Below are 14,092 nucleotides of genomic sequence, written 5' to 3' on the forward strand. Positions count from 1 at the left end.
TTCTTAGTAGTGAAGTGTTGCATGAATTGCATTCAAGGAAAGCCAACTTTCAGCTTAGTCCGTAAATTCACTGACTAAATAAGCAGATGATATGGTGTCACCTTGTGTAATGTTTACAATGCAGATCATTGACATTAGGTCTGGAAATACTGTATGAGTAATTTAATGCTGCTGCAGTCCACTGATGCAAAATGAAATAGTGGTGGGTTTAATCAAATCTGATCCAAATCATACCATATCATTATATTAGTGATTTCTCAGAGAAACAGTAGTGCGCGCCTGATAAAAAAGAAAAAAGAACAAAAAGGAACGAGGAGCCGCTATTTTGAACGGAGCCATAAGATCCGGCTCCCTTCAAAGAGCCGTAATTCCCATCACTACTCGTAAATCATGGCTGACCCCTCCCACCTGGGACACTAATGGGCTGAAACGGGAAGGTGACGACGGTTCAAAGGTCATGAACTCCGACGGTACGCCACCAGTGCTCGGATTTTCTCTGCCAAACTTGGAGGAGCCTCAGCAGCCCGACCTCAAAAATCCAAGATGGCTATAATATTTATACCCTGGGGACCTGTCTTTTTGGGGTATTTTCATTGTAATCATGAGCCCAAAATATAAATTCAGATTTTGTTCTAACCTGCACCACGCTCTTTAACACTCCTATTTGTGTATATATTGTATTATATTAGACTGCACTTGCAATGTTGTGATTTTGTCTTTTAGATATTTTGCTTCCTTTTCTCATTGAATATTGATATGACCGCTATGCTGCACACTTAGACTAAGACAAATTCCTCGTTTGTAATCTTGCATATTGTGGCAATCAAAGTGATTCTGATTTGTTAACCTAAATGTTTACAGGGTTCCCACACCACCTTCAACATCAAATTCAAGGACTTTTAAGACCTACAGTTTGAGTCATGGACCAAGGTTAATTACCAACACAGAATTCTTATAATGAAGACAGAAGCTCGCAGTCACAGACAATTAAAGAGAGAAGCTTGAATGTGTGAACACTTCTCAACTATGCTGTTAGTCCCAATTACAAATGACACAAACCCACCGACTGCAGCACTTGTTCCAAACTATTTTGTTTTCACTTATCGAAAGCGGAGCGAAATTTAACAGTGGTGGCCTCGTAATTCTCTATACAGGAAAAAAACACATAAATTCAGCACTTTCAATGACCAATGTCTATTTTCAAAAACTTGTAATGCCTTGATTTCTTTTTTTCTAATTCACAAACTTTCACTTATTTCAAGGAGCCGTGGGAACCCTGTATTTATAATATTAGCTATGATTTTATTACCAGATACTGACTGGTCTTCAAAAAATAAATGTTGCCCTAGTCATGTGAGATCCATAGTTCAGTCCTGACGAAATGTAATCCCCCCCCATGGGCCTTTTTCACCAGCAGCCATTTTGTGTCTAAAAGGCAGGAAGTAACACAGGTGCAACTGCAAGCAAACATTAATGAGGCATTCCAACTTCCCATCCATTTAGGTGTTTCCGGTGCCGGGGCCATCGTTTTGCTTGCACCTGTGTTACTTGCTGCTTTTTAGACACAAAATGGCTGAGGTGAAAAGGCCTTTAAAGGAGAATTTCGGTTTTTTACACCACGGTCCTCATTTCCAGGTTAAAATATGATGTTTTACTCACCGAAATAGTTTGGCTTCATTCGGATGCCCACGGAAGATTTTGAGCTCCGAGTAGTCTCCTCAAACAGGCTATAACGAGAGCCTGCGGCCAGCGTGGGGCATGATGGACGGGAGTGCACGCGCTCTCTAAATGAGACTTTTATATAATTATTTAGCTAATAGCTAGAAGCTAAGCTAACAACAACACAGCAGTCAGCGTTGATCTGCCCCGGATGGGGTTACAGTGCGTATCTTCCCCCTTCTGTGGTTTCTCTGAAGAAGGTTTCACAGAGGGGGAAGATGGGCACTGTAACCCCATCCGGGGCAGATCAACGCTGACTGCTGTGTTGTTGTTAGCTTAGCTTCTAGCTATTAGCTAAATAATTATATTTACAACCATAATGAACCGTGATCTGACAGAAAAAGTGTCATTTAGAGAGCGCGTGCACTCCCGTCCATCATGCCCCACGCTGGCCGCAGCTCTCGTTATAGCCTGTTTGAGGAGACTACTCGGAGCTCAAAATCTTCCGTGGGCATCCGAATGAAGCCAAACTATTTCGGTGAGTAAAACATCATATTTTAACCTGGAAATGAGGACCGTGGTGTAAAAAACCGAAATTCTCCTTTAATTGCACATTTTAGAGTGGCATGTTATTGTGACCAGGCCAAGGCACACCTGTACAATAATCATGCTGTTTCATCAGCATCTGGATATGTCACACCTGGGTGGATGGATTGTCTCAAGTAGTGAAGAAGCGTTTACACGGATTTAAATATTTGTGAAGAAGATTTGAGAGAAATCCGCCTTGTGTGCAGAGACAGTTTTAGATCTTTTATTTCAACTGGTGAAAAATGGGTGCAAAACAAGTGTTGCATTTATATTTTTGTTCAGTATATAATAATATCAATCTTGCATAGTTTTCCTATAAAGGGGTTATTTTTGTGTTTTCACTTAAAAAATCCCCTTAAAGCTGCAATCAGTAATATTTGAAGCCTGATGACTTTATAATGGTTTAACTAGTAATAGGGATAATATTCCATAATAGTAGAATATCCTACTAGCAACCTACTACTGCAATGTCAACACACTTAAAACCCAGATATTTACACATCATACATTTATTCTTGACATAGCAATATAAAGAGTCATAACTTTTATATTTACAATATATTTTATGCAACATGTTTTTAATTTATTTACACCATGCAATTGGTCACTCAGTTTACACTCAACAGCCTTCACAGCCTGTAATACACTCCATTCTTCCTATTTGGTGCTGCAGAGCGGTCTGAGACCGTCCTGTAATCAAAAGGTCAAAGGTTTGAGCCCCTCAGCAGCCATGTGTCCTTGAGCAAGAGCGTGAACCTGTACCTGCTCACTCACTGTAAGTCCTTCTGGATAACAGCCTCAGATAGTCGATATATACACGCCAGCACTTCACAGTGGTCTACAAGTCTAACTGTTGAACGGAAGGATTAAGTGCTTTTAACTTAAGAACCGTAAATAATTTCACTGGAATTATTAGTGGCCATATCAATCAGCCATTGGCAAACTTAAGAGGATTGGCAAACCAACAAATCCGAATGTAAACGCATTAGCAACAGTACAGTATGGAGGTTAGGAAAAGGAATGTGTCATCTACTGGGTTTACGGGTCGAACAGGACGTCCCGCAGCCGGCTGAAGCGCTGTCCGTTCAGTCTGGAGAAGGATGTGAACAAGTCCCTGCTGTCCAGGTCGTACTCGTCCACCGTCCCGTCCATGTGAACCACCACCGGCCTGGAGCCCAGGAGGGTCTCCCCCTCAGGCCACCTCAGCCCCAGGTGGTGACGATGGACCTGACGATACGACACACACACACACACACACACACACACACACACACACACACACACACACACACACACACACACACACACACACACACACACACACACACACACACACACACACAACTTATTAAAATATTTGACTTAGAACCTTATTGAAAGCCTCTACATCAGCGGTTCCCAATCCCAACCTTTTCCAACTCATGGCCCACTTGAAAATCTGTCAAATGTTCATGGTCCACATCCGAGCATAAACAGTATAGAGCTAAATGATGCGTTCTTAGAGCACTTTTTATTTTAACGATAAAAGGAGCTGTCCATCAGCACCACACAGAAATCTGAAACTAGAAGTGAGGGGCTGTCTGCAATCGGCTAATTAACAAATCATTGATTATTATCAATTAACACGTTGAGTGCCATAGCCGAGATATCTCGTCTTACATAATCCAACGGTTAAGTGCCATAGACGAGCTATCTCGTCTTACATAAACATTTATTTTTTTTGACGGTGGGACATCAATCAACTGCTTTTACGTCTTCTATATCACTATCGGAGGAAGAGAATGTGTATAATCTATTTTACCGACCACTAAGTGGCGACAGTTCTCTCCAGACAGAGACAGAGAGAAAGCCACAGCCACGGGACCCGTGGACCAAAAGCAGCCGCCTCCCGCGGAAATGGCTTGGCGATTTTACAGTCAGAAACGAACGAGCCTCATTCTCATACTGTAGGCGGGGACGCTTCGCGCTGCTGCGGTGGGGGGTTCCAGAAATGGACTGGGTGAGCAGCATAAAGCCTAGAGTCGCACGGGGCTTCATCGGGGCTATCAAACCCAAGAGACAGTGAGACCTATCCACACTCGCTGCCAGGGAGAGAGGCTGCTCTAACTCGCTGCTCAAACTCCCAGCAGCAGAGCACTCCGCAGCACAGACGGAGGGAGGAGTTTGGAGACACACACACACTCTCTCTCTCTCTCTCGAGAGAGAGAGAGAGAGAGAGAGAGAGAGAGAGAGAGAGAGAGAGAGAGAGAGAGAGAGAGAGAGAGAGAGAGAGAGAGAGAGAGAGAGAGAGAGAGAGAGAGAGAGCGCACAGAGTGGGAGACAAGGGCACCCATAATCACAGGCACGTGAGGTGGTTCTAAAAATCCATTTATCTCCAAACTCTCTGAAAATCTCTGAAACCATGCTGTACTCAACGGCTAATATCTACATAACTACTAACTCTGCAAACTACTAACTCTTTTAGACAGAGAAAGCACACATTCTATTAGTTATTTTTAGATGATTGGTGTTCACGAATTCTTAACAGAAAATAATCCTCGGCTCTTGTAAAATGAGCCAGAATCCTCAAAAAAAAACCTGGCACAACTTACCTACAGGATTGAAAAAATGGCTGGCACTCAATGTGTTAAATAACTATCATTCAACATTCTCATACAAAATAATAACAAAATCATAATCCACAAAGATCGTAAGGATTTTTGCAAATGATTTGGCGACCCAATTCCCAGCCCACCAGGTGGCCCCACGGGTTGTAAATGGCTGCTCTACATGTAGAATATTTAGCAATATCAGTATATCAATCTCAAATTAATTATGCTTTTTATCCAAAAGAAAACAGCACAACATAAAAATAAACCACACTACATCCTATAATAAGAATGCCAAGTGTCTGAGCAGAATTGTGTCCGGCCACAGCTATGCCATTTTAGGTGTGATCACGCTGAATCTTTCCCCAAGTGGAATGCCGGGATCAGACTACAGGATATTTGGCTTTTGAGAAACTGCATGACTGCCTGTAGGTTGTAAAAAAAAAAATCTAAAATTAAACTGCCTAAATATAAAACATTAAAAGGTATTATGTACAGTTAAATAAAGCATCTACAGTGTTAGAAGAAAATGTAGGGGGGGAGTAATAATTATTTAAAAAAAAAAGTGAAAGAAGAAAAAGCAGTCTCTTTGTGTCATGTGCTATTTCTCCAACGAGAAATCAGCCAAGTCACACAGAAGTTGTTTTAATTTGAGTTGGTCTTACACCTTCATTCTACCTATTCGGAAAGGTCTGAACAAGTCTTAAATGTGACTTAGTGAAACAGCCAGTGTGACTTAGTGAATGTGACTTAGTGAAACAGCCAGTGTGGGAGCGTCTGACCTTAACTTAGTGAAACAGCCAGTGTGGGAGCGTCTGACCTTAACACTTTGAGTGCCACGGCCCTTGGGCAAAAGGTGCTGTACTGTGCCACATAGGCCGCAATGCATTTTAATATAGCCATATCATTTTTTGTGTTCCTCTTATATGGAAAACCAATAGCCGCAGAGCGAGTGGGGGAGTGACGTGTCGGCAAAACTCTGAATGGTGAAATAAGTTTGCTTGTTTATCCGTTCACCTGCATCGCGGTTTAGCACTTTTTACAGACTGGCTTCATTTGATGTGTCCGGGCTTGCCTTCGCTGTCGGCAACGTAAGCAAAATACTTCCACTTTCGCTTCATGCATTTGCCCTGTCGGGCTGTGACTGAAGGAGGAGGACGGACTGTGGCCAGAGAGCGAGCAGAGAGGAGAGGGGAAAATCAGCACAGCACACCCACACATGAAGCTGACATAGGCTACTGCTCTTATTATCACAAGATCATTTCGCCAGTTTGCTTTAATGTGCGCGAATGATTAGATTATGCCCGCTGGAACATTAAGCAACGTGTGTACACCTCGCCCATGAGAGTGTCGCGGAAAATGACTGCACCCGTTTCTCACTAGTATCCGCTAAAGCGCATACCGCTCTTCTGACAGGCTGGAAAGTGGTGAAATCTCCGCGACGACGGGGTCGCGCTTATACCGGCACGGCGCCTTTCTCACATGCAGGCATTAGACCACGTACCGGTCATTTTGCGGTACAAAGCGCATGTGGGAAAAGGGCTTTAGTGAAACAGCCAGTGTGGGAGGGAGCGTCTGACCTTAACTTAGTGAAACAGCCAGTGTGACTTAGTGAATGTGACTTAGTGAAACAGCCAGTGTGGGAGCGTCTGACCTTAACCAGAGTGCCGTTGTTGCAGTGCCAGACGATGCCCTCCACCCGGCCCTCTGGCCTCTCCTGCAGCCAGGCATGCAGCTGCTGGAAGTGGGCCAGCGGAGGCTTTCTGATCCGCACACTGCCGTGTGACACCAGAGCATGGACAGGCTGCTTCTTACTCCCCAGGCCTGTTGAGGTGGGGAGGGGAGGGGGTGAAACCACGTGTCATTTTTATTTTCTCATACATTTTTTTCTTCAATATTTTATTTTCCAATTTTTTCACAACACAAAAAACAAAAACGAACAAACGCAGACAGGAAAAGAAAAGAAAGAAAAGGCATACATATATGATCAATATTCCAATAAGACAACGTGGTGCTAGTGCTACCAGCGTGTGAGGTGCTTATGTGCTTGTAAGGGCTAATGTACACCAGCTCCAGAACAGATGAGGTACGGCTGCGAACAGACCCACTAATGTAATCTCTCAGACGTATGCGGGATCTGACAAAAATAGAACAGGTGCATCGTTTTGCGATGTAGTTGGATCCTACACCCATCCTGACAGTGAGTACGGGTCAGGAAACCTCACCCCATTGAAAGAGTTCGCTTATTTGTGTAAGATAACCTGTCTGTTGCTGGCAAAGCTTTAAAATACGTGGAACGTAAAAAAAAAAAAAAAGGCAATGAATGAACAGACATGATGGGAAAAAGTGCTATCATATTTACCATACGGGTTCCCATTGATGTTGGTTCCGATGAGCTCCAGCGTTTGCTCCAGCAGTTCAGCCAGAGGGACCGCGGTGATTTCCAACATGTCGTCATCCTCGGCGCTCGGCCTCAGAACCAGAGCCAGGCCGGCGTCGTACTCCACCACCGAGGAGTGCCAACAGTACTGCTTGTTTTCTCTCTCCACTGGGACCCAGCCTACATGGGGCACAAGGACCAGTCAGTAGAGAACAGAATGCTGGGTGAAGCTATTAACATGTAACAACAACGCAAAGCCTACTGTAAAAGTGTTACAAATATGTTTGGTTTTGGTCACTTTTGTATTAAGCCCATTTATGCCTGCAGAATATACTGCGATAATTATGGTATGGGGAATTATTTAGCCAACCCCCACCCGCCCCCCAATCTCATTGTGACTTCAAACCTAAACTAAACCTCATCAGAGAGACCTTTGGCAAAACCCTAACCTAGAGAATATGATGTAGTCTTTATTTTCCTCAATGGTTAAACCAGAATGTGCAAACTTGGAAGCACCTGGAATGTGTCCGTGTTCATCAGGAAGCGGGTTGCCGTTGTGATGTCTGACCCGGTGGGCTGGGATCCAGGCCTCTGGCACCGCCTTAAAATCCCCCTCTACGTTCCACGTGAACCCTGATGAACCACAATCACAACAGGAACAGAAAAAACATTAAAAAAAAAAGATCCTGGAAACGTATCTCAAAACCTGTCATCCACCTACAAATAAATCATTATGATGATTATGTGAGAGAGGTTTTAAGCACATCCATAACAGCATGTACTTTCATAAATCACGCCAAAATACATTACAGCTCTTTAATTTACCACCCCGGAGACCAGGGTTCAATTCCCGTCAGCAGCGGTACTTCTGGCTTGGTCAGAGGTTTCTACAGCACAATTGGCCGTGTTTGTGGGTGGGAAGCCGTTTGGGTATGACTGAGCTCTGGTCGCTGCACGCGCACTGGTCGGTCGGGGCACCTGCTCGTGGGGATGGGGAACTGGAATATCGTGATCATCCCACGCGCTATGTACTGCCGGTGAAACTCCTCGCTGTCAGGTGAAAAGAAGCGGCTGGCGACCGCACATGTGTCGGAGGAAGCGTGTGCTAGTCTACGGCTACACACACACACACACACACACACACACACACACACACACACACACACACACACACACACACACACACACACACACACACACACACACACACACACACACACACACACACACACACACACACACACACACACACACACACACACACAGCGGTAGTAGCTCAGGAGGTAGAGCGGGTCGTCCACTAATCACTTTGGATAAAAGAGGTCGGTGGTTCGATTCCCGGCTCTTCCAGTCTGCATGCCGAAGTGTCCTTGGGCAAGATACTGAACCCCAAATTGCTCCCGTTGGTGTGCCAGCACCCTGCGTGGTAGCCTGCCGCCAGCATCGGTGTGTGAATGGGTGAATGTACCTACTGACTGTAAAGCGCTTTGGATAAAAGCGCTATATAAATGCAGGCCATTTTTTTTACCATTGACACACAGAAGTACCTTTACAGCTCTTGTGTGAATGCTGGTACTTTTTGAACCTCTTGTCCGCGTGTTTGTTGGGCTTCCTGTCCAGGCGAGCCCACAGGTACGGCTGCCCTATAGAGCAAAGACAAACTATCAGTCAGTTTAGCAAGCAACTACAGGAAAAGAATTCAGACTCATTTCATTATTATAAGACTACAGGTTGCCAAAATGGGCTGAAGGGGACACCCTCGGGGCAGTGAGAGAATTCCACAATGATAGTGTGTACGGATGACTATTTTGCTCATGGGGTTCAATCCCCAACTACAATATATAATTATGTTAGTCGTATCTTACGACAGCATGTTTTTAGATGGTGTTCCACAGGACTACAGTTTTTTTTTTTAAGATGTTTTTATTGAACCAAGAATGGCAATTTTTCAATTTCCATTCATAACAAAACAATACAAACAGAAAAAACAGACAGAGAAAAAACAACAACAACAACAACAAAGAAAATACAGAGGGTATCCCCCCTCCCCCCTCCCGGTATGGTAGACATTTCGCTCTCTTTCAAATATAAAATAAAAGTAAAGTCAACTACAGGAGGTAATATTCAATCAAATCAAAACCAATAAACAAATGTATGTGGAGTGGACATAATGAAGGTGATATTAGAACCTTATGAAGCCAGTACCAGTCAACTATCCAAGAGGGTGTAATGAAGGTAATGAGGCCAGAAAGGAGCCCCATGTTTTTTTACAAGTTGCCGGGCTTCCTTCTCACACTGTACACAGGACTACAGTTTAATTTAAATCTAATTATATATATTAAGAAGCAGGGGCGGACTGGGATCATAATTCAGGCCGGGCATTAGATACCAAGCAGGCCAGGCCGATACGGGCCGACGCGCGTGCCGGCGTCCAAAGGGCGCAGACGGAAAATTTGGGGCGTTTGAAGCTCAATTTGGGCCGTTTGAAGCCCAATTTGGGCCGTTTGAAGCCAGATTTGGGTCGTTTAAAGCCAGATTTGGGCTGTTTGAAGCCCGATTTGGGCCGTTTGAAGCCCAATTTGGGCCGTTTGAAGCCCAATTTGGGCCAAGTCCAATTTTACAATGAGATGCACCCACTTTAAACCTGAATAAAGTAATAAAACCACTAGTAAACCAGTAGGCGGCGCCTGGCCTGCTGTTCAGTGAGTGGCCTGGCCTGGCTTGCAAAAAAAAAAAAAAAAAAAAAAAAAAAAAAAAAAAAAATTTTGGCAGGCCAGGCCAGGCCAGGCCACCGGGCATTTGCCCGACGTGCCCGATTATGCAGTCCGCCACTGTTAAGAAGTTCTAAACGGTGACACCAATATCAATGTCAGTAGTATACAGGGGTGAAGTGCCTTGCTCAAGAAAGAGAGCACTTTAGATGCTACTCACCTTTATAAAGTGTAACGTAACAGCATGTGCCATCCAGTTTCTCTGTGGCCAGTGCACAGGCAACATTAGATTCCAGAGCGACAGGATTCACATTTTCAGTGGCGACAACCTGAAATTGCTGGAGATAAAGAAGGAAATTGAATCCTACTGTAAGTTCATGTGGAAAACTGCTGAATGTATGCTTTGAATGCCATGCGCACATAGGTCTGCAATAACATCGACGGCAATATATCGTGATATTTCCCCGCACAATACAGTATTAATATACTGTCTGTAATATACTGAAATACAGTATATTTCAGAAAATAAATTGCACAGCCGTACGGGGCGTATCAGAAATTAGCATGCGACGCTGCTATTCATTTAACTGTTAACATAATAGATAAGATAGTTTGTTATTCATCTTGTTCGTCAGATTCATGTCATTATCATGGCTGCTGCTGTGCTGTGAGCACCAACCTGGCAGTCTCGCTTTCTGGACGGTTCTTCTTTCACCTCCGTCAGGAACAGACACGGTATCTTCTGCTGAACAGAGCCCAGGCGTCGCATGTTTTCGTCTATTTGACTTGTGTCTAACTTAGCGACGGCCAGTGGTTCATGACAAATACAAGGAACCGTGTTTAGGTTAGCAACCGTGGCTCCATGGCATCATGTGTAGTGTAGTGGCGAGGCAGTACAGTCAATGGGCAGTAGTCAACGCAAACAAAACGACCCTTTTGCATTTTGCCTGCTGCTCGCTGCGATTGTGTGCGCATGCGCAGAGCGCAGTGCATTTCAGACAAAGAACGTACCTTGATAAGAAGTCGCACATAGAATAGATCACTCATCCATTGCAACGTCATCAGCACGCAGCAGCAGAGCTACGCCTCCGCCATCTTGGCCCCTACCCATGTTTTCTAGCCGGCTGGATGATTACATTATCATTCCAGCAGAGGGGGGTAGAGTAAAGCAAACAAATGTCCAATGTTTCTTGCTGCATGTTTTGTCCAATCTACTTAAGATGAACTCAACCTTATGAACCTTAAATAAAGAAGTAGAAATTGAAATAAAAAATACAGTCAAAAGAGACAGGTGAATGCTTAAAAAATATGCCAATTGAGAAGTTACTTGAAGCTGCTAGATACAGCAAGCTCCATAACATGTATTATTTAGAGCGTGAAACACTTTGATGTTTTGGCTGTGCCTATGGTTAGGCTCGTGCATATGGTTGGGCTGTAAGTAGTCTATAGCTGTGCATATGGTTAGGCTGTAAGTACTAGTCTATAGCAGTGGGGTCCCCAGCAAAAAAGTGAATAATTAATTTTCACTTTAATTCCATTCATAGGTAACACATTGATAGAATGTATGACTATTTTGGTCATTGGTTTCATACACTTTCTGTAATAAAACATCTAAAAGCAAACATCTTATCAGATGGGGGACCCTATAGACAAAATATTATCAGATGGGGGTCCGTGGTCTAATTTGTGTCAGCTTTGGGGTCCTTGACATGAAAAAGTTTGAAGTTTGAGGAAAAACTGCTTTATAGATTGTGTGTGAAATTTCTGTGACAACTGAGGGTTTGGTTTCTCTGCCAGCAGTTGTGGACAAGGCAGTGCAAAGACCCCCAAACTCTTCCCTGAATCCCCCACAGCCTTGATCTTCCTAAGAGAGGGGGGGGGGGGGAGTTGGAGAGAGAGAGTTGGAGAGAGAGAGGCAACAACAGACAGGCAGGAAGACGTTATTTCCCTCCTTAACCCCCCCCCCCTCTCTCTCTCTCTGAGGGATCTTTGCTGAGGACTTGAAGCCAACATACAGGCTTTGTTGTATTGTCAAATAAATGGTGCCTGGATTAGTCACAAATTAGTTCACAATTACTTGCATGAAATAGTTCCCCCTAATATGACTCTCCAGTGAATAGAGATTAAAAGATTTCTGTTGGCTTCCTCTGAGGATATTGACGTGACTTTAGATGAATGAGATGCGGAATTGCATTTGCCTAACTGTCCTGCGTACGTCAGCTCACTCCGATGTCATACCTGGTTTTGTGCAATTAAACCAGATGCTAGGACAGACCATTGAGGGACAGACAGGGGTTCCCAAACTTTCCCATGCAAAGACCCCCCAAATACCATTAGACTTTGGCCGCAGCCCCCCTATTGCAAGATGTCTTTAAAAACCCATTGACAATGCTATTGAAAATGTCAAAAATCACTTCCATAACCTCAGAATATATTTTCTTAATTTTAGTGGATTATTTTTTGTGGATCGTGACCAACTTTCAAAAGTAAAACAAAACAAAACAACTTGATGAGGTCAAGATTAGCCTGTTTAGAGCCTATTGTACTCCCCTTTATACTGCCCCCCTGTGGGTCAAGTTTAAGCAGGCTAGCATTCAAAAGCTTCAGGTTGCTTATAATGACTGCATGAGGATTCTGCTCAGAAAGCCACGGTGTTGCAGTGCTTGTGAAATGTTTTGTGGTGCAGGAGTCTACACTTTTCATGCCCTGCTGAGAAATCTGACCTACAAGTTTGTTTATCTGTCGTCTTAAAGTGTCTCAGAACTTGATTATCATGCTGCTGTCTCAACCTGGTCTCAGTGCTATTAAGTACTGCATTTGGCCACCTTGGTACAACTCTTTAAAGTAATGTATTGGGGTATGTATGTATGTATGTATATGTTATGATTTTATGTATTGTCTGTTTTTATACTGGACCTTGTGTCTGTTAATAAAGTGATGATGATGAAAACAAAAAACAGAAAGCTAAGTAGCTAAAAACAGGGTGTAAATGACATCTTTTCAAGTAAACATGGAATCTCAGGGCTTGACTTGGATTAATGCCAGACTTTAACGCTTGAAAGTTGGTCACCGTCGATTGTTTGGGAGAATGCTGCAGCGGTAGCCTGATATTCAAACTGCATCGTCAATTCATAAACTCATTCACAACTGTGGAGTGGGCGTGGCTTCGAAGGTCTGGAGCCAGACTACTTGCAATGGTGTTTTTGCTGTGAAACTCCAGGGACTGTTTTGTGGACTAAAAAACTACGGCTGTCCTTCCATTGGCATGGGGGGTGAGTAGATAATGACTGAATTTTCATTTTTGGGTGAACTTATCCTTTAATGATCAAAGATCTTGATCTACTATGAAGTCACCTAATGCAAAAAGCTAACAAGTGAATAGTAAAATATGTTGTCCCTCACCAGTGATGTAGATCCACTCTTGGGTCAGTCCCATTCATTGTCAATGCTGCCCCCTAGCGGCACAAAGTCAACATTACAGAGTAACGAACTCAAAACGAACCGACTACCAACCCATACCCCCCCCCCCCCCCCCCCCCGCAACAACAACAATCTAACTTCACAGAGGCTTGAACTTGAAAGTTGTTGTATCTAGTTTTTATCGCCTTGAGTCCTGGAAACACAAATACTGGTTAGGATTTCCTTCAGCTAATCTCTGTATTCCATCATTCCCACTGTGTGAAGTTCAGATCATTCATTCAGACCAGCTACCATCAGCTAGCAGTCTTTTTCTGTGTTGCTTTCAGCATCCCTATAGTCCCCACAGCACATTTTCACTTTCCCTGCACTGGCCCTGCATTATGGTCTGTTTTTGCTGATACTTCACCAGTGTTGGGCAAGTTACTTTCAAAATGTAATATACTACATATTACTAGTTACTTTAATTTGAAAGTAATACGTTACTTTACAATTTTACTGTCTGTGTAGAGTAACTTGTTACTTATTACACTACTTTTGCATTACTTTCACCAAGATAACAGCAGCAGCAGAATGACATCACCGCCCCAGAACCATCCCGAAAAATAATTTCAACCGTCTTGAAGTCATCGTAATTGGTCCAAGATTGTACATGTTACCATTCTCCTTTGTTATTGTCATGTATAGTGGTTATTTGCATAAGAACACACAATTTGATTAGGAACTGATTGTATCTTTATTTAAATATG

At 43.5% G+C, this 14,092-nt stretch overlaps 1 protein-coding gene across 1 annotated transcript; it reads right to left on the minus strand.

The window, feature by feature from the left end:
* Positions 1 to 2,846: 2,846 nt before the first annotated feature.
* Positions 2,847 to 10,860, minus strand: rlig1 (RNA 5'-phosphate and 3'-OH ligase 1). Its single transcript, XM_083662967.1, has 7 exons — positions 10,606 to 10,860; positions 10,147 to 10,264; positions 8,763 to 8,858; positions 7,732 to 7,848; positions 7,198 to 7,395; positions 6,490 to 6,659; positions 2,847 to 3,474 (listed from the first exon to the last, which is right to left on the minus strand). The coding sequence occupies exons 1-7, from the start codon at positions 10,693 to 10,695 to the stop codon at positions 3,286 to 3,288; spliced, it is 978 nt and encodes a 325-aa protein (XP_083519093.1). The 5' UTR covers positions 10,696 to 10,860; the 3' UTR covers positions 2,847 to 3,285.
* Positions 10,861 to 14,092: the final 3,232 nt, after the last annotated feature.

Source organism: Poromitra crassiceps (genome assembly GCF_964638095.1).
Source record: "Poromitra crassiceps genome assembly, chromosome: 30".
NCBI lineage: Eukaryota > Metazoa > Chordata > Actinopteri > Beryciformes > Melamphaidae > Poromitra > Poromitra crassiceps.